The sequence below is a fragment of the Salvelinus fontinalis genome, chromosome 2, assembly GCF_029448725.1.
Source record: "Salvelinus fontinalis isolate EN_2023a chromosome 2, ASM2944872v1, whole genome shotgun sequence".
In the NCBI taxonomy this organism is placed as follows: Eukaryota; Metazoa; Chordata; class Actinopteri; order Salmoniformes; family Salmonidae; genus Salvelinus; species Salvelinus fontinalis.
The window spans coordinates 4705508-4725171 of record NC_074666.1 but is presented as its reverse complement, the minus strand read 5'-3'; the positions used below and the strand labels follow the sequence as shown (position 1 = coordinate 4725171).

Below are 19664 nucleotides of genomic sequence, written 5' to 3'. Positions count from 1 at the left end.
AGGTCAGAGTACAGTACCATGGGGTCTAGACAGTAGGGTTAGAGGTCAGAGTACAGTACCATGGGGTCTGGACAGTAGGGTTAGAGGTCAGAGTACAGTACCATGGGGTCTGGACAGTAGGGTTAGAGGTCAGAGTACAGTACCATGGGGTCTGGACAGTAGGGTTAGAGGTCAGAGTACAGTACCATGGGGTCTGGACAGTAGGGTTAGAGGTCAGAGTACAGTACCATGGGGTCTGGACAGTAGGGTTAGAGGTCAGAGTACAGTACCATGGGGTCTGGACAGTAGGGTTAGGGGTCAGAGTACAGTACCATGGGGTCTGGACAGTAGGGTTAGAGGTCAGAGTACAGTACCATGGGGTCTGGACAGTAGGGTTAGGGGTCAGAGTACAGTACCATGGGGTCTGGACAGTAGAGGTCAGAGTACAGTACCATGGGGTCTGGACAGTAGGGTTAGGGGTCAGAGTACAGTACCATGGGGTCTGGACAGTAGGTTAGGGGTCAGAGTACAGTACCATGGGGTCTGGACAGTAGGGTTAGAGGTCAGAGTACAGTACCATGGGGTCTGGACAGTAGGGTTAGGGGTCAGAGTACAGTACCATGGGGTCTGGACAGTAGAGGTCAGAGTACAGTACCATGGGGTCTGGACAGTAGAGGTCAGAGTACAGTACCATGGGGTCTGGACAGTAGGGTTAGAGGTCAGAGTACAGTACCATGGGGTCTGGACAGTAGGGTTAGAGGTCAGAGTACAGTACCATGGGGTCTGGACAGTAGGGTTAGAGGTCAGAGTACAGTACCATGGGGTCTGGACAGTAGGGTTAGGGGTCAGAGTACAGTACCATGGGGTCTGGACAGTAGGGTTAGGGGTCAGAGTACAGTACCATGGGGTCTGGACAGTAGGGTTAGAGGTCAGAGTACAGTACCATGGGGTCTGGACAGTAGGGTTAAAGGTCAGAGTACAGTACCATGGGGTCTGGACAGTAGGGTTAGAGGTCAGAGTACAGTACCATGGGGTCTGGACAGTAGGGTTAGAGGTCAGAGTACAGTACCATGGGGTCTGGACAGTAGGGTTAGAGGTCAGAGTACAGTACCATGGGGTCTGGACAGTAGGGTTAGAGGTCAGAGTACAGTACCATGGGGTCTGGACAGTAGGGTTAGAGGTCAGACTACAGTACCATGGGGTCTGGACAGTAGGGTTAGAGGTCAGACTACAGTACCATGGGGTCTGGACAGTAGGGTTAGAGGTCAGACTACAGTACCATGGGGTCTGGACAGTAGGGTTAGAGGTCAGAGTACAGTACCATGGGGTCCGGACAGTAGGGTTAGAGGTCAGAGTACAGTACCATGGGGTCTGGACAGTAGGGTTAGAGGTCAGAGTACAGTACCATGGGGTCTGGACAGTAGGGTTAGGGGTCAGAGTACAGTACCATGGGGTCTTGACAGTAGGGTTAGAGGTCAGAGTACAGTACCATGGGGTCCGGACAGTAGGGTTAGAGGTCAGAGTACAGTACCATGGGGTCCGGACAGTAGGGTTAGAGGTCAGAGTACAGTACCATGGGGTCCGGACAGTAGGGTTAGAGGTCAGAGTACAGTACCATGGGGTCCGGACAGTAGGGTTAGAGGTCAGAGTACAGTACCATGGGGTCCGGACAGTAGGGTTAGAGGTCAGAGTACAGTACCATGGGGTCCGGACAGTAGGGTTAGAGGTCAGAGTACAGTACCATGGGGTCCGGACAGTAGGGTTAGAGGTCAGAGTACAGTACCATGGGGTCCGGACAGTAGGGTTAGAGGTCAGAGTACAGTACCATGGGGTCCGGACAGTAGGGTTAGAGGTCAGAGTACAGTACCATGGGGTCCGGACAGTAGGGTCAGAGGTCAGAGTACAGTACCATGGGGTCCGGACGGTAGGGTCAGAGGTCAGAGTACAGTACCATGGGGTCCGGACGGTAGGGTTAGAGGTCAGAGTACAGTACCATGGGGTCTGGACGGTAGGGTTAGAGGTCAGAGTACAGTACCATGGGGTCTGGACGGTAGGGTTAGAGGTCAGAGTACAGTACCATGGGGTCTAGACGGTAGGGTTAGAGGTCAGAGTACAGTACCATGGGGTCTGGACAGTAGGGGTCAGAGTACAGTACCATGGGGTCTGGACAGTAGGGGTCAGAGTACAGTACCATGGGGTCTGGACAGTAGGGTTAGAGGTCAGAGTACAGTACCATGGGGTCTGGACAGTAGGGTTAGAGGTCAGAGTACAGTACCATGGGGTCTGGACAGTAGGGTTAGAGGTCAGAGTACAGTACCATGGGGTCTGGACAGTAGGGTTAGAGGTCAGAGTACAGTACCATGGGGTCTGGACAGTAGGGTTAGAGGTCAGAGTACAGTACCATGGGGTCTGGACAGTAGGGTTAGAGGTCAGAGTACAGTACCATGGGGTCTGGACAGTAGGGTTAGAGGTCAGAGTACAGTACCATGGGGTCTGGACAGTAGGGTTAGAGGTCAGAGTACAGTACCATGGGGTCTGGACAGTAGGGTTAGAGGTCAGAGTACAGTACCATGGGGTCTGGACAGTAGGGTTAGAGGTCAGAGTACAGTACCATGGGGTCTGGACAGTAGGGTTAGGGGTCAGAGTACAGTACCATGGGGTCTGGACAGTAGGGTTAGGGGTCAGAGTACAGTACCATGGGGTCTTGACAGTAGGGTTAGAGGTCAGAGTACAGTACCATGGGGTCCGGACAGTAGGGTTAGAGGTCAGAGTACAGTACCATGGGGTCCGGACAGTAGGGTTAGAGGTCAGAGTACAGTACCATGGGGTCTGGACAGTAGGGTTAGGGGTAAGAGTACAGTACCATGGGGTCTAGACAGTAGGGGTTAGAGGTCAGAGTACAGTACCATGGGGTCTGGACAGTAGGGTTAGAGGTCAGAGTACAGTACCATGGGGTCCGGACAGTAGGGTTAGAGGTCAGAGTACAGTACCATGGGGTCCGGACAGTAGGGTTAGAGGTCAGAGTACAGTACCATGGGGTCCGGACAGTAGGGTTAGAGGTCAGAGTACAGTACCATGGGGTCCGGACAGTAGGGTTAGAGGTCAGAGTACAGTACCATGGGGTCCGGACAGTAGGGTTAGAGGTCAGAGTACAGTACCATGGGGTCCGGACAGTAGGGTTAGAGGTCAGAGTACAGTACCATGGGGTCCGGACAGTAGGGTTAGGGGTCAGAGTACAGTACCATGGGGTCTGGACAGTAGGGTTAGAGGTCAGAGTACAGTACCATGGGGTCCGGACAGTAGGGTTAGAGGTCAGAGTACAGTACCATGGGGTCCGGACAGTAGGGTTAGAGGTCAGAGTACAGTACCATGGGGTCCGGACAGTAGGGTTAGAGGTCAGAGTACAGTACCATGGGGTCTGGACAGTAGGGTTAGAGGTCAGAGTACAGTACCATGGGGTCCGGACAGTAGGGTTAGAGGTCAGAGTACAGTACCATGGGGTCTGGACAGTAGGGTCAGAGGTCAGAGTACAGTACCATGGGGTCCGGACGGTAGGGTTAGAGGTCAGAGTACAGTACCATGGGGTCTGGACGGTAGGGTTAGAGGTCAGAGTACAGTACCATGGGGTCTGGACGGTAGGGTCAGAGTACAGTACCATGGGGTCTAGACAGTAGGGTTAGAGGTCAGAGTACAGTACCATGGGGTCTGGACAGTAGGGGTCAGAGTACAGTACCATGGGGTCTGGACAGTAGGGGTCAGAGTACAGTACCATGGGGTCTGGACAGTAGGGTTAGAGGTCAGAGTACAGTACCATGGGGTCTGGACAGTAGGGTTAGAGGTCAGAGTACAGTACCATGGGGTCTGGACAGTAGGGTTAGAGGTCAGAGTACAGTACCATGGGGTCTGGACAGTAGGGTTAGAGGTCAGAGTACAGTACCATGGGGTCTGGACAGTAGGGTTAGAGGTCAGAGTACAGTACCATGGGGTCTGGACAGTAGGGTTAGAGGTCAGAGTACAGTACCATGGGGTCTGGACAGTAGGGTTAGAGGTCAGAGTACAGTACCATGGGGTCTGGACAGTAGGGTTAGAGGTCAGAGTACAGTACCATGGGGTCTGGACAGTAGGGTTAGAGGTCAGAGTACAGTACCATGGGGTCTGGACAGTAGGGTTAGAGGTCAGAGTACAGTACCATGGGGTCTGGACAGTAGGGTTAGGGGTCAGAGTACAGTACCATGGGGTCTGGACAGTAGGGTTAGGGGTCAGAGTACAGTACCATGGGGTCTTGACAGTAGGGTTAGAGGTCAGAGTACAGTACCATGGGGTCCGGACAGTAGGGTTAGAGGTCAGAGTACAGTACCATGGGGTCCGGACAGTAGGGTTAGAGGTCAGAGTACAGTACCATGGGGTCTGGACAGTAGGGTTAGGGGTAAGAGTACAGTACCATGGGGTCTAGACAGTAGGGGTTAGAGGTCAGAGTACAGTACCATGGGGTCTGGACAGTAGGGTTAGAGGTCAGAGTACAGTACCATGGGGTCTGGACAGTAGGGTTAGAGGTCAGAGTACAGTACCATGGGGTCCGGACAGTAGGGTTAGAGGTCAGAGTACAGTACCATGGGGTCCGGACAGTAGGGTTAGAGGTCAGAGTACAGTACCATGGGGTCCGGAGAGTAGGGTTAGAGGTCAGAGTACAGTACCATGGGGTCCGGACAGTAGGGTTAGAGGTCAGAGTACAGTACCATGGGGTCCGGACAGTAGGGTTAGAGGTCAGAGTACAGTACCATGGGGTCCGGACAGTAGGGTTAGAGGTCAGAGTACAGTACCATGGGGTCCGGACAGTAGGGTTAGAGGTCAGAGTACAGTACCATGGGGTCCGGACAGTAGGGTTAGAGGTCAGAGTACAGTACCATGGGGTCCGGACAGTAGGGTTAGAGGTCAGAGTACAGTACCATGGGGTCCGGACAGTAGGGTTAGAGGTCAGAGTACAGTACCATGGGGTCTGGACAGTAGGGTTAGGGGTCAGAGTACAGTACCATGGGGTCTGGACAGTAGGGTTAGAGGTCAGAGTACAGTACCATGGGGTCCGGACAGTAGGGTTAGAGGTCAGAGTACAGTACCATGGGGTCTGGACAGTAGGGTTAGAGGTCAGAGTACAGTACCATGGGGTCCGGACAGTAGGGTTAGAGGTCAGAGTACAGTACCATGGGGTCCGGACAGTAGGGTTAGAGGTCAGAGTACAGTACCATGGGGTCTGGACAGTAGGGTTAGAGGTCAGAGTACAGTACCATGGGGTCTGGACAGTAGGGTTAGAGGTCAGAGTACAGTACCATGGGGTCTGGACAGTAGGGTTAGAGGTCAGAGTACAGTACCATGGGGTCTGGACAGTAGGGTTAGAGGTCAGAGTACAGTACCATGGGGTCTGGACAGTAGGGTTAGAGGTCAGAGTACAGTACCATGGGGTCTGGACAGTAGGGTTAGAGGTCAGAGTACAGTACCATGGGATCTGGACAGTAGGGTTAGAGGTCAGAGTACAGTACCATGGGGTCTGGACAGTAGGGTTAGAGGTCAGTGTACAGTACCATGGTCTGGACAGTAGGGTTAGAGGTCAGAGTACAGTACCATGGGGTCTGGACAGTAGGGTTAGAGGTCAGAGTACAGTACCATGGGGTCTGGACAGTAGGGTTAGAGGTCAGAGTACAGTACCATGGGGTCTGGACAGTAGGGTTAGAGGTCAGAGTACAGTACCATGGGGTCTGGACAGTAGGGTTAGAGGTCAGAGTACAGTACCATGGGGTCTGGACAGTAGGGTTAGAGGTCAGAGTACAGTACCATGGGGTCTGGACAGTAGGGTTAGAGGTCAGAGTACAGTACCATGGGTTCTGACAGACTGTTGGATGCATCTTGGACTAGCTCTCTGTAGTCAATCAGATGACCCTAACAGAGAAAAGCAATACAACCACAGGACTATCAACATAAACTCATGAAACACTTTGACACTGTGTTTGTGTGTCTGTGGACGTTAGGATTAGGTTTAGGAGCTAGGGTTAAGGTTAGGATTAGGTTTAGGAGCTAGGGTTAAGGTTAGGATTAGGTTTAGGAGCTAGGGTTAAGGTTAGGTTTAGGAGCTAGGGTTAAGGTTAGGATTAGGAGCTAGGGTTAAGGTTAGGATTAGGAGCTAGGGTTAAGGTTAGGTTTAGGAGCTAGGGTTAAGGTTAGGATTAGGAGCTAGGGTTAAGGTTAGGATTAGGAGCTAGGGTTAAGGTTAGGATTAGGAGCTAGGGTTAAGGTTAGGATTAGGTTTAGGAGCTAGGGTTAAGGTTAGGTTTAGGAGCTAGGGTTAAGGTTAGGATTAGGTTTAGGAGCTAGGGTTAAGGTTAGGATTAGGAGCTAGGGTTAAGGTTAGGATTAGGAGCTAGGGTTAAGGTTAGGATTAGGAGCTAGGGTTAAGGTTAGGATTAGGAGCTAGGGTTAAGGTTAGGTTTAGGTGCTAGGGTTAAGGTTAGGTTTAGGAGCTAGGGTTAAGGTTAGGATTAGGTTTAGGAGCTAGGGTTAAGGTTAGGTTTAGGAGCTAGGGTTAAGGTTAGGATTAGGGGCTAGGGTTAAGGTTAGGTTTTCAGGTTAAGGTTAGGATTAGCAAAAATAGGATTTAGAATGGGACTGAATTGTGTGTCCCCTCGAGGTTAGTTTTACAACTGTGTGTGTGTTCCCGTTCCCTACCTTCTTCATCTGTCCTTCTCCTGCTCCACTCCTGACGATGGGGGAAACATTCAGGCCGAACTCTGTCGATTCTGGAGGAGAGGAGAGTCCACCGTTCTCCTGCAACCATCAACAATACCTGCCAATCATAGTGATCAGCAGGAACAAATGGCACCCTATTCCCCATATAGTGCACTATGTTTGACCAGGTCCCATAGGGTTCTATATAGGGAATAGAGGGATGTCACATGGTACAAACAGCCTGTTCTGCTGCGTCCATCGTGAAATGTAAGCACATTCAGTAAATTCATTTGATTGTTTGAAACAGAGTGGTGTGAAAACGTACCCCAACAGCTTTACTGGCGTCCTTGATCACCATCTTGGGTTCTGTCTTCTTGACTCCACCCCTGGAGGGGGGTCTGTGGGAGGAGTTTATTCTGGGGAGGGGCTGAATTCCAGTACAGGGGACCCTGAAGGACACAGACAGACAGACAGACAGACAGACAGAACACAGACAGAACACAGACAGACAGACAGACGGACGGACAGACAGACAGACCACAGCAGCCAGAGCACGACAGACAGACAGACAGACAGACAGACAGACAGACAGACAGACAGACAGACAGACAGACAGACAGACAGACAGACAGAACACAGTACCCTGATATTGAGCCATTCCAGAAATCCAACACCAGACTCTGAAGCTTGTTTTATCAGAGAAAAAGGGCTCACCTCTTTTTTCCACAACTTCTTGCATGTTTACTTTCAACTAGATAGAAAAGAGATGAACAGGAGATAACCCAAAACACATAGCAATTAGTGATATGATACATTACCACATGTTACCACAAGATAACCTATATCTCTGAAACGGCAGATTGTTTTTCATTGTAATTGTGTGTGTATACATTATTGTTTTGCTACAGAAAATGCAGTGTCTTATGAGCCCATGTGGGCTGGGCATCCTTGAAGATGCACGGCACTATAATAATACAAAACATCTAAAGGAGTAAAGTGAGATTCTGTCGCCATGCCAACCTGATTCTGGCAGTTTCTTGGTTAGTTTGGGATATCTCTGGAACTTGATGAAGTAGTAACTCTCATACTCCATCAACACTGTGTCCAGGTCTATATTGTCACACACTTCAAACCGTCGCAGTACGAAGTTGGTATCCTGTTCCAGAGCACTGGCAGCATCCATGTACCTGTCAACACATAGTCATGTTCATGTCGAGCCTTCTGGAGACCTAAGGCTACTTTACAGGACTCAGACATGCACTATATAAACACTGACTTACCCTGCCTCCATTAAATGATGAAAGATTAATATGAGTAGATTTCTTCTTCTGGACTCTGTTCTCATTTCATCCTAATGTAAGAAACGAGTTAATCAGTGTACCAGCCAGGTAACAACCAGCCGGGTAACAACCAGCCAGGTGACAACCAGCCAGGTAACAACCAGCCGGCTAACAACCAGCCAGGTGACAACCAGCCAGGTGACAACCAGCCAGGTCACAACCAGCCGGCTAACAACCAGCCGGCTAACAACCATCCGGCTAACAACCAGCCGGCTAACAACCAGCCAGGTCACAACCAGCCAGCTAACAACCAGCCAGCTAACAACCAGCCAGGTAACAACCAGCCGGCTAACAACCAGCCAGGTAACAACCAGCCAGGTAACAACCAGCCAGCTAACAACCAGCCAGCTGACAACCAGCCGGCTAACAACCAGCCGGCTAACAACCAGCCGGCTAACAACCAGCCGGCTAACAACCAGCCAGGTAACAACCAGCCGGCTGACAACCAGCCGGCTAACAACCAGCCGGCTAACAACCAGCCAGGTAACAACCAGCCGGCTAACAACCAGCCGGCGGGGTCAGCCAGGTCACAACCAGCCAGCTAACAACCAGCCAGCTAACAACCAGCCGGGTAACAACCAGCCGGCTAACAACCAGCCGGCGGGGTCAGCCAGGTGACAACCAGCCAGGTAACAACCAGCCAGCTAACAACCAGCCAGCTAACAACCAGCCAGCTAACAACCAGCCAGCTAACAACCAGCCAGCTAACAACCAGCCAGGTCGCAACCAGCCAGGTAACAACCAGCCAGGTAACAACCAGCCAGGTAACAACCAGCCGGCTAACAACCAGCCAGGTCACAACCAGCCAGCTAACAACCAGCCAGCTAACAACCAGCCAGCTAACAACCAGCCAGCTAACAACCAGCCAGCTAACAACCAGCCAGCTAACAACCAGCCAGGTCGCAACCAGCCAGGTAACAACCAGCCAGGTAACAACCAGCCAGCTAACAACCAGCCAGGTAACAACCAGCCAGGTAACAACCAGCCAGCTAACAACCAGCCAGGTAACAACCAGCCAGCTAACAACCAGCCAGGTCGCAACCAGCCGGCTAACAACCAGCCAGGTAACAACCAGCCAGGTAACAACCAGCCAGGTGACAACCAGCCAGGTGACAACCAGCCAGGTGACAACCAGCCAGGTGACAACCAGCCAGCTAACAACCAGCCAGGTAACAACCAGCCAGGTGACAACCAGCCAGGTGACAACCAGCCGGCTAACAACCAGCCAGCTAACAACCAGCCAGGTAACAACCAGCCAGGTCACAACCAGCCAGGTGACAACCAGCCAGGTGACAACCAGCCAGGTAACAACCAGCCAGGTCACAACCAGCCAGGTCACAACCAGCCAGGTCACAACCAGCCAGGTGACAACCAGCCAGGTGACAACCAGCCAGGTCACAACCAGCCAGGTCACAACCAGCCAGGTCACAACCAGAGAGGTAACAACCAGCCAGGTAACAACCAGCCAGGTAACAACCAGCCGGCTAACAACCAGCCAGGTGACAACCAGCCAGGTAACAACCAGCCAGGTAACAACCAGACATCTGCAACATGATTCGCTTCCTGTCCCAGCACCATATTCACGACACAGCGCCAAGACAGATTGCCTAGGCAACAGTGGACGCTGAAAGACTCCACTGAATAAATCATGCCACTAGCTAGCTAACTGGTTAGCTTGTGAAAGTTAACTTACTTAATATAAAACACGATGCCAAATATAGTGATTCCTTTGTATATTAAGCCATATTGATGAAAACAATACTCACCGCCTCTCTTGCTTGATTCGCGGTTTTGATAGATTGATATGAAAGTTCCATTGTGGATGTTGCGATCTGTCGTTGGCGTGACACGGGGTTTTCTGGTTTGGGCACAATGCCGTGTTCAAAACAACTGGGAACTCGGAAATCTCCAACTTCAGGGCGTTCAAGACAACTGGGAACAACAATTAAACGATCTCAGACTGGGAAAAACACATTGTGAACGGTCATCCAACTCGGTATTCAAGTCGGATACTCGGGCATCTTTCTAGAGCTCCGACGTTAATATCATCACGTCAAGACCTGTTATTCCGAAGTTCCCAGTTGTTTTGAAACCGCAAAAGACCGTCCTCTCCTCCATGACCCGGCGTCAGTGCCAGATCCGACTGCCTAACGAACAAAACAACTGGGAACTCGGAACAATACGAGACCAAATCAGGACGTCAGTATTCTCCAGGTCGGAGCTCAAGAAAGAGTCCCCGAGTTGGCTCACCGTTCAAATAGATTTTTCCCAGTCGGAGCTCGTTTTTTCCCCCGAGTTCCCATTTGTTTTGAACGCACTGAAGTCGGATATTTCCAAATTCCCAGGTATTGTGAACGCGGCATTACTGACCATCGCGACGAACAAACAAACATTTGGAAACTGACTCGGGCATCTCCCATAACTCCGCCCCATAGGTACTGTTGCTACTTGCTGCCACCGAACCGAATCAGACGACCAAGTCGCTCATCAACTATGGGTGCGTTCGTAAATTCACTCTGGAGCGCCGGAGTGTGCTCTTCGTAAATTCAGAGCGTTTGTCATATCAGATTGTCAGCTGCTAAATCCCGAGCGTTTCGGCTGTTGGAGCGTTCAGAGCGCACACTGCTAGTTACTTTCTGACACAAACGAGAGAACACCTCACTCTGACCATTTCACTCACCCTAAGAGAGGCTGTTTTCATTTTTTATTTCACCTTTATTTAACCAGGTAGGCAAGTTGATAACAAGTTCTCATTTACAACTGCGACCTGGCCAAGAATAAGCAAAGCAGTGTGACACAGAGTTACATATATAATAAACAAACATACAGTAAATAATATAGTAGAAAAATAAGTCTATATACAATGTGAGCAAATGAGGTGAGATAAGGGAGGTAAAGGCAATAAATAGGCCATGGTGGCGAAGTAAACACAATATAGCAATTAAAACACTGGATTGGTAGATTTGACAGTAGATGAGTGTGCAGAGTAGAAATACTAGGGTGCAAAGGAGCAAAATAAATAAATACAGTAGGGGAAGAGGTAGTTGTTTGGGCTAAATTATAGATGGGCTATGTACAGGTGCGGTGATCTGTGAGCTGCTCTGACAGCTGGTGCTTAAAGCTAGTGAGGGAGATAAGTGTTTCCAGTTTCAGAGAGTTTGTAGTTCGTTCCAGTCAATGGCAGCAGAGAACTGGAAGGAAAGATGACCAAAGGAGGAATTGGCTTTGGGGGTGACCAGAGAGATATACCTGCTGGAGCGCGTGCTACGGGTGGGTGCTGCTATGGTGACCAGCGAGCAGAGATAATGCGGGACTTTACCTAGCAGAGACTTATAGATGACCTGGAGCCAGTTGGTTTGGCGACGAGTATGAAGCGAGGGCCAGCCAACGAGAGTGTACAGGTCGCAGTGGTGGGTAGTATATGGGGCTTTGGTGACAAAACGGATGGCACTGTGATAGACTGCATCCAATTTGCTGAGTAGGGTATTGGAGGCTATTTTGTAAATGACATCGCCGAAGTCGAGGATCGGTAAGATGATCAGTTTTACGAGGGTATGTTTGGCAGCATGAGTGAAGGATGCTTTGTTGCAAAAAAGGAAGCCAATTCTAGATGTAACTTTGGAATGGAGATGTTTGATGTGAGTCTGGAAGGAGAGTTTACAGTCTAACCAGACACCTAGGTATTTGTAGTTGTCCACATATTCTAGGTCAGAACCGTCCAGAGAAGTGATGCTGGGCGGGCAGGCAGATGCAGGCCCTGTCCGGGGGTATCATCGGATGGGGCCACAGTGTCTCCTGACCCCTCCTGTCTCAGCCTCCAGTATTTATGCTGCATTAGTTTGTGTCGGGGGGCTAGGGTCAGTTTGTTATATCTGGAGTACTTCTCCTGTCTTATCCGGTGTCCTGTGTGAATTTAAGTATGCTCTCTCTAATTCTCTCTTTCGGAGGACCTGAGCCCTAGGACCATGCCTCATGACTACCTGGCATGATGACTCCTTGCTGTCCCCAGTCCACCTGGCCGTGCTGCTGCTCCAGTTTCAACTGTTCTGCCTGCGGCTATGGAACCCTGACCTGTTCACCTGACGTGCTACCTGTCCCAGACCTGCTGTTTTCAACTCTCTAGAGACCACAGGAGCGGTAGAGATACTCTGAATGATCGGCTATGAAAAGCCAACTGACATTTACTCCTGAGGAGCTGACTTGCTGCACCCTCGACAAATACTGCGATTATTATTATTTGACCCTGCTGGTCATCTATGAACATTTGAACATCTTGGCCATGTTTTGTTATAATCTCCCACCGGCACAGCCAGAAGAGGACTGGCCACCCCTCATAGCCTGGTTCCTCTCTAGGTTTCTTCCTAGGTTCTGGCCTTTCTAGGGAGTTTTTCCTAGCCACCGTGCTTCTACACCTGCATTGCTTGCTATTTGGGGTTTTAGGCTGGGTTTCTGTACAGCACTTTGAGATATCAGCTGATGTAAGAAGGGCTATATAAATACATTTGATGTTGAATACACCGAGCTGCCTGTCTAAACTACTGGCACACAGCTCCGGACACCCATGCATACTTGAGGTCGACCGATTATGAATTTTCAACGCAGATACCGATACCGATTATTGGAGGACCAAAAAAGCCGATACCGATTAAATCGGCCGTTTTTTTTTACATGTATTTGTAATAATGACAATGACAACAATAGTGAATGAACACTTTTTTTAACTTAATATAATACATCAATAAAATCAATTTAGCCTCAAATAAATAATGAAACATGTTCAATTTGGTTTAAATAATGCAAAAACAAAGTGTTGGAGAAGAAAGTAAAAGTGCAATATGAGCCATGTAAAAAAGCTAACGTTTAAGTTCCTTGCTCAGAACATGAGAACATATGAAAGCTGGTGGTTCCTTTTAACATGAGTCTTCAATATTCCCAGGTAAGAAGTTTTAGGTTGTAGTTATTAGAGGACTATTTCTCTCTATACCATTTGTATTTCATATACCTTTGACTATTGGATGTTCTTATAGGCACTTTAGTATTGCCAGTGTAACAGTATAGCTTCCGTCCCTCTCCTCACTGGGCTCGAACCAGCAACACATCGACAACAGCCACCCTCGAAGCAGCGTTACCCATGCAGAGCAAGGAGAACAACTACTCCAAGTCTCAGAGTGACGCTGTTAGCTAGTAGAGCGCACCCCGCTAACTAGCTAGCCATTTCACATTGGTTACACCAGCCTAATCTCGGGAGTTGATAGGCTTGAAGTCAAACAGTTCAATGCTTGAAGCACAGCGAAGAGCTGCTGGCAAAATGCACGGAAGTGCTGTTTGAATGAATGCTTACGAGCCTGCTGCTGCCTACCACCGCTCAGTCAGACTGCTCTATCAAATCATAGACTTAATTATAACATAACACACCGAAATGCGAGCCTTAGGTCATTAATATGGTCGAATTCAGAAACTATCATCTCGAAAACAAGACGTTTATTCTTTCAGTGAAAAACGGAACCGTTCCATATTTTATCTAATGGATGGCATCCATCAGTCTAAATATTACTGTTACATTGCGCAACCTTCAATGTTATGTCATAATTACGTAAAATTCTGGCAAATTAGTTCGCAACGAGCCAGGCGGCCCAAACTGTTGCATATACCCTGACTCTGCGTGCAAGAGAAGTGACACAATTTCACCTGGTTAATATTGCCTGCTAACCTGGATTTATATTAGCTAAATATGCAGGTTTAAAAATATATACTTCTGTGTATTGATTTTAAGAAAGGCATTGATGTTTAGGTACACGTTTGAGCAACGAGTCCTTTTTCGCGAATGCGCACCGCATCGATTATATGCAACGCAGGACACGCTAGATAAACTAGTAATATCATCAACCATGAGGAGTTATAACTAGTGATTATGATTGATTGATTTTTATAAGATACGTTTAATGCTAGCTAGTGTTGATGAATCGTTACTGGAGAAATGAGACCAAGCTGAGACGCTAGACAGGGTGGACTTTAGATATAGTAAAGGCAGTTTATTAAAAGGTAAAGATATCTGGCAACGCGTGCTGCACGGACTTGTTCGTCTGGTTCTTATGGAACTATCGGAAGAGCCCCGAAACATGGTGTGCAGGTCATTTATACAGTAAAATGACGTAGGTATATTCTGGGAGTCTGTTCGTCAGATTGGTCGCTCTGGGTCGTGGGTAGTCCTGTTCGGGCCTGGTGTCGACGTTCCATTGGCTCTTAACATGGTTCTTTGTCTTAGAGTCTCAACCTTGAGCAGAATGCGTGTGCGTTTGGTTTTAGCAGGGGCCTGTTCTATGTGTGTGTGTCTGAGGTTGTTATCTGATGAGAGCAGGATGTGTCTCACCAGAAAAGCGGGGGGGGGGTTGGTGCATGTTGTGCAAAGTATGGCCTGTGTTGAGAAGTTGTTATAACAAGTTTTCAGTATCTATTACAATTTCTTACACTAGCAACTTACCTTGGCTTACTGCATTCGCATAACAGGCGGGCTCCTCGTGAGGCAGGTGGTTAGAGCGTTGGACTAGTTAACCGTAAGGTTGCAAGATTGAATCCCTGAGCTGACAAGGTACAAATCTGCCGTTCTGCCTCTGAACAAGGCTGTTAACCCACTGTTCCCCGGTAGACAACAGTGGGTTAACGTTGAAAATAAGAATGTGTTCTTAACTGACTTGCCCAGTTAAATAAAGGTGTAAAAATAATAATAATTCAAATCGGCCATTCCGATTAATCGGTCGACCTCTAATGCATACCCCACAAGACATGCCACCAGAGGTCTCTTCACAGTCCCCAAGTTCAGAACAGACTATGGGAGGTGCACAGTACTACATAGAGCCACGACTACATGGAACTCTATTCCACAGTACTGCACAGAGCCACGGCTACATGGAACTCTATTCCACAGTACTGCACAGAGCCACGGCTACATGGAACTCTATTCCACAGTACTGCACAGAGCCACGGCTACATGGAACTCTATTCCACAGTACTGCACAGAGCCACGGCTACATGGAACTCTATTCCACAGTACTGCACAGAGCCACGGCTACATGGAACTCTATTCCACAGTACTGCACAGAGCCACGGCTACATGGAACTCTATTCCACAGTACTGCACAGAGCCACGGCTACATGGAACTCTATTCCACAGTACTGCACAGAGCCACGGCTACATGGAACTCTATTCCACAGTACTGCACAGAGCCACGGCTACATGGAACTCTATTCCACAGTACTGCACAGAGCCACGGCTACATGGAACTCTATTCCACAGTACTGCACAGAGCCACGGCTACATGGAACTCTATTCCACAGTACTGCACAGAGCCACGGCTACATGGAACTCTATTCCACAGTACTGCACAGAGCCACGGCTACATGGAACTCTATTCCACAGTACTGCACAGAGCCACGGCTACATGGAACTCTATTCCACAGTACTGCACAGAGCCACGGCTACATGGAACTCTATTCCACAGTACTGCACAGAGCCACGGCTACATGGAACTCTATTCCACAGTACTGCACAGAGCCACGGCTACATGGAACTCTATTCCACAGTACTGCACAGAGCCACGGCTACATGGAACTCTATTCCACAGTACTGCACAGAGCCACGGCTACATGGAACTCTATTCCACAGTACTGCACAGAGCCACGGCTACATGGAACTCTATTCCACAGTACTGCACAGAGCCACGGCTACATGGAACTCTATTCCACAGTACTGCACAGAGCCACGGCTACATGGAACTCTATTCCACAGTACTGCACAGAGCCACGGCTACATGGAACTCTATTCCACAGTACTGCACAGAGCCACGGCTACATGGAACTCTATTCCACAGTACTGCACAGAGCCACGGCTACATGGAACTCTATTCCACAGTACTGCACAGAGCCACGGCTACATGGAACTCTATTCCACAGTACTGCACAGAGCCACGGCTACATGGAACTCTATTCCACAGTACTGCACAGAGCCACGGCTACATGGAACTCTATTCCACAGTACTGCACAGAGCCACGGCTACATGGAACTCTATTCCACAGTACTGCACAGAGCCACGGCTACATGGAACTCTATTCCACAGTACTGCACAGAGCCACGGCTACATGGAACTCTATTCCACAGTACTGCACAGAGCCACGGCTACATGGAACTCTATTCCACAGTACTGCACAGAGCCACGGCTACATGGAACTCTATTCCACAGTACTGCACAGAGCCACGGCTACATGGAACTCTATTCCACAGTACTGCACAGAGCCACGGCTACATGGAACTCTATTCCACAGTACTGCACAGAGCCACGGCTACATGGAACTCTATTCCACAGTACTGCACAGAGCCACGGCTACATGGAACTCTATTCCACAGTACTGCACAGAGCCACGGCTACATGGAACTCTATTCCACAGTACTGCACAGAGCCACGGCTACATGGAACTCTATTCCACAGTACTGCACAGAGCCACGGCTACATGGAACTCTATTCCACAGTACTGCACAGAGCCACGGCTACATGGAACTCTATTCCACAGTACTGCACAGAGCCACGGCTACATGGAACTCTATTCCACAGTACTGCACAGAGCCACGGCTACATGGAACTCTATTCCACAGTACTGCACAGAGCCACGGCTACATGGAACTCTATTCCACAGTACTGCACAGAGCCACGGCTACATGGAACTCTATTCCACAGTACTGCACAGAGCCACGGCTACATGGAACTCTATTCCACAGTACTGCACAGAGCCACGGCTACATGGAACTCTATTCCACAGTACTGCACAGAGCCACGGCTACATGGAACTCTATTCCACAGTACTGCACAGAGCCACGGCTACATGGAACTCTATTCCACAGTACTGCACAGAGCCACGGCTACATGGAACTCTATTCCACAGTACTGCACAGAGCCACGGCTACATGGAACTCTATTCCACAGTACTGCACAGAGCCACGGCTACATGGAACTCTATTCCACAGTACTGCACAGAGCCACGGCTACATGGAACTCTATTCCACAGTACTGCACAGAGCCACGGCTACATGGAACTCTATTCCACAGTACTGCACAGAGCCACGGCTACATGGAACTCTATTCCACAGTACTGCACAGAGCCACGGCTACATGGAACTCTATTCCACAGTACTGCACAGAGCCACGGCTACATGGAACTCTATTCCACAGTACTGCACAGAGCCACGGCTACATGGAACTCTATTCCACAGTACTGCACAGAGCCACGGCTACATGGAACTCTATTCCACAGTACTGCACAGAGCCACGGCTACATGGAACTCTATTCCACAGTACTGCACAGAGCCACGGCTACATGGAACTCTATTCCACAGTACTGCACAGAGCCACGGCTACATGGAACTCTATTCCACAGTACTGCACAGAGCCACGGCTACATGGAACTCTATTCCACAGTACTGCACAGAGCCACGGCTACATGGAACTCTATTCCACAGTACTGCACAGAGCCACGGCTACATGGAACTCTATTCCACAGTACTGCACAGAGCCACGGCTACATGGAACTCTATTCCACAGTACTGCACAGAGCCACGGCTACATGGAACTCTATTCCACAGTACTGCACAGAGCCACGGCTACATGGAACTCTATTCCACAGTACTGCACAGAGCCACGGCTACATGGAACTCTATTCCACAGTACTGCACAGAGCCACGGCTACATGGAACTCTATTCCACAGTACTGCACAGAGCCACGGCTACATGGAACTCTATTCCACAGTACTACACAGAGCCACGACTACATGGAACTCTATTCCACAGTACTACACAGAGCCACGACTACATGGAACTCTATTCCACAGTACTACACAGAGCCACGACTACATGGAACTCTATTCCACAGTACTACATAGAGCCACGACTACATGGAACTCTATTCCACAGTACTACATAGAGCCACGACTACATGGAACTCTATTCCACAGTACTACATAGAGCCACGACTACATGGAACTCTATTCCACAGTACTACACAGAGCCACGACTACATGGAACTCTATTCCACAGTACTACACAGAGCCACGACTACATGGAACTCTATTCCACAGTACTACACAGAGCCACGACTACATGGAACTCTATTCCACAGTACTACATAGAGCCACGACTACATGGAACTCTATTCCACAGTACTACATAGAGCCACGACTACATGGAACTCTATTCCACAGTACTACATAGAGCCACGACTACATGGAACTCTATTCCACAGTACTACACAGAGCCACGACTACATGGAACTCTATTCCACAGTACTACACAGAGCCACGACTACATGGAACTCTATTCCACAGTACTACACAGAGCCACGACTACATGGAACTCTATTCCACAGTACTACACAGAGCCACGACTACATGGAACTCTATTCCACAGTACTACACAGAGCCACGACTACATGGAACTCTATTCCACAGTACTACACAGAGCCACGACTACATGGAACTCTATTCCACAGTACTACATAGAGCCACGACTACATGGAACTCTATTCCACAGTACTACACAGAGCCACGACTACATGGAACTCTATTCCACAGTACTACATAGAGCCATGACTACATGGAACTCTATTCCACATCAGGTAACTGATGCAGCAGTAGAATCAGATTTAAAAATCAGGTAAAAATACACCTTATGGAACAGCGGGACTGTGAAAAGACACAAACATAGGTAAAGTCACAAGCATACACACACATGATAACATACACACACATACATTTTGTGATATGTGGTAGTGGTGGAGTAGGGGCCTGAGGGCACACAGTGTGTTGTGAAATCTGCAGTGTTGTAAAGTATTTCAGTAAAAATACTTTATAAAGTGCAACTTAAGTAGTTTTTGGGGGTATCTGTACATTACTATTTATTTTTTTGTGAACTTTTACTTCACTACATTCCTAAATAAAATAATGTACCTTGTACATACATTTTCCCTGACACCCAAAAGTACTCATTACATTTTGAGAGGAAAATTGTATAATTTCTCGAGAGAACACACACTTGTCAAGAGAACATCCCTGGTCATCCCTACTGCCTCTGATCTGGAGGACTCACTAAACAGAGAACATCCCTGGTCATCCCTACTGCCTCTGATCTGGAGGACTCACTAAACAGAGAACATCCCTGGTCATCCCTACTGCCTCTGATCTGGAGGGCTCACTAAACAGAGAACATCCCTGGTCATCTCTACTGTCTCTGATCTGGAGGACTCACTAAACAGAGAACATCCCTGGTCATCCCTACTGCCTCTGATCTGGAGGACTCACTAAACAGAGAACATCCCTGGTCATCCCTACTGCCTCTGATCTGGAGGGCTCACTAAACACAAATGCTTTATTTGTAAATGATGTCTGAGTGTTGGAGTGTTCCCCTGGCTGTCTGTCAATAAAAAGTGTTTAAAAAATGGTGCCATCTGGTTTGCTTAATATAAGGACATTGAAATGATTTACACTTTTACATTTGATACTTAAGTATATTTAAAACCAAATACTTTTAGACTTTTACTCAAGTAGTATTTTACTGGGTGACTTTCACTTTTACTTGAGTCATTTTCTAT

The 19664-nt window shown here is 48.8% G+C and overlaps 1 protein-coding gene across 3 annotated transcripts in view; it reads right to left on the bottom strand.

Annotated features, from left to right (window-relative positions):
* Nucleotides 1-14970, bottom strand: part of katnal2 (katanin p60 subunit A-like 2) — a 107030-nt gene extending 92060 nt beyond the window's left edge. The window contains exons 1-7 of one of the 3 annotated variants that reach the window (XM_055861353.1): nucleotides 9800-14970; nucleotides 7974-8044; nucleotides 7714-7880; nucleotides 7408-7444; nucleotides 7019-7142; nucleotides 6694-6792; nucleotides 5848-5910 (exon numbers count right to left, since the gene is read on the bottom strand). In XM_055861353.1, the coding sequence (XP_055717328.1) occupies nucleotides 5848-5910; nucleotides 6694-6792; nucleotides 7019-7142; nucleotides 7408-7444; nucleotides 7714-7880; nucleotides 7974-8044; nucleotides 9800-9850 (612 nt within the window). In that variant the 5' untranslated portion in view covers nucleotides 9851-14970. The remainder of the gene's footprint in view (nucleotides 1-5847; nucleotides 5911-6693; nucleotides 6793-7018; nucleotides 7143-7407; nucleotides 7445-7713; nucleotides 7881-7973; nucleotides 8045-9799) is intronic. The other 2 variants (XM_055861359.1, XM_055861370.1) reach the window with 2 other exon arrangements.
* Nucleotides 14971-19664: the final 4694 nt, after the last annotated feature.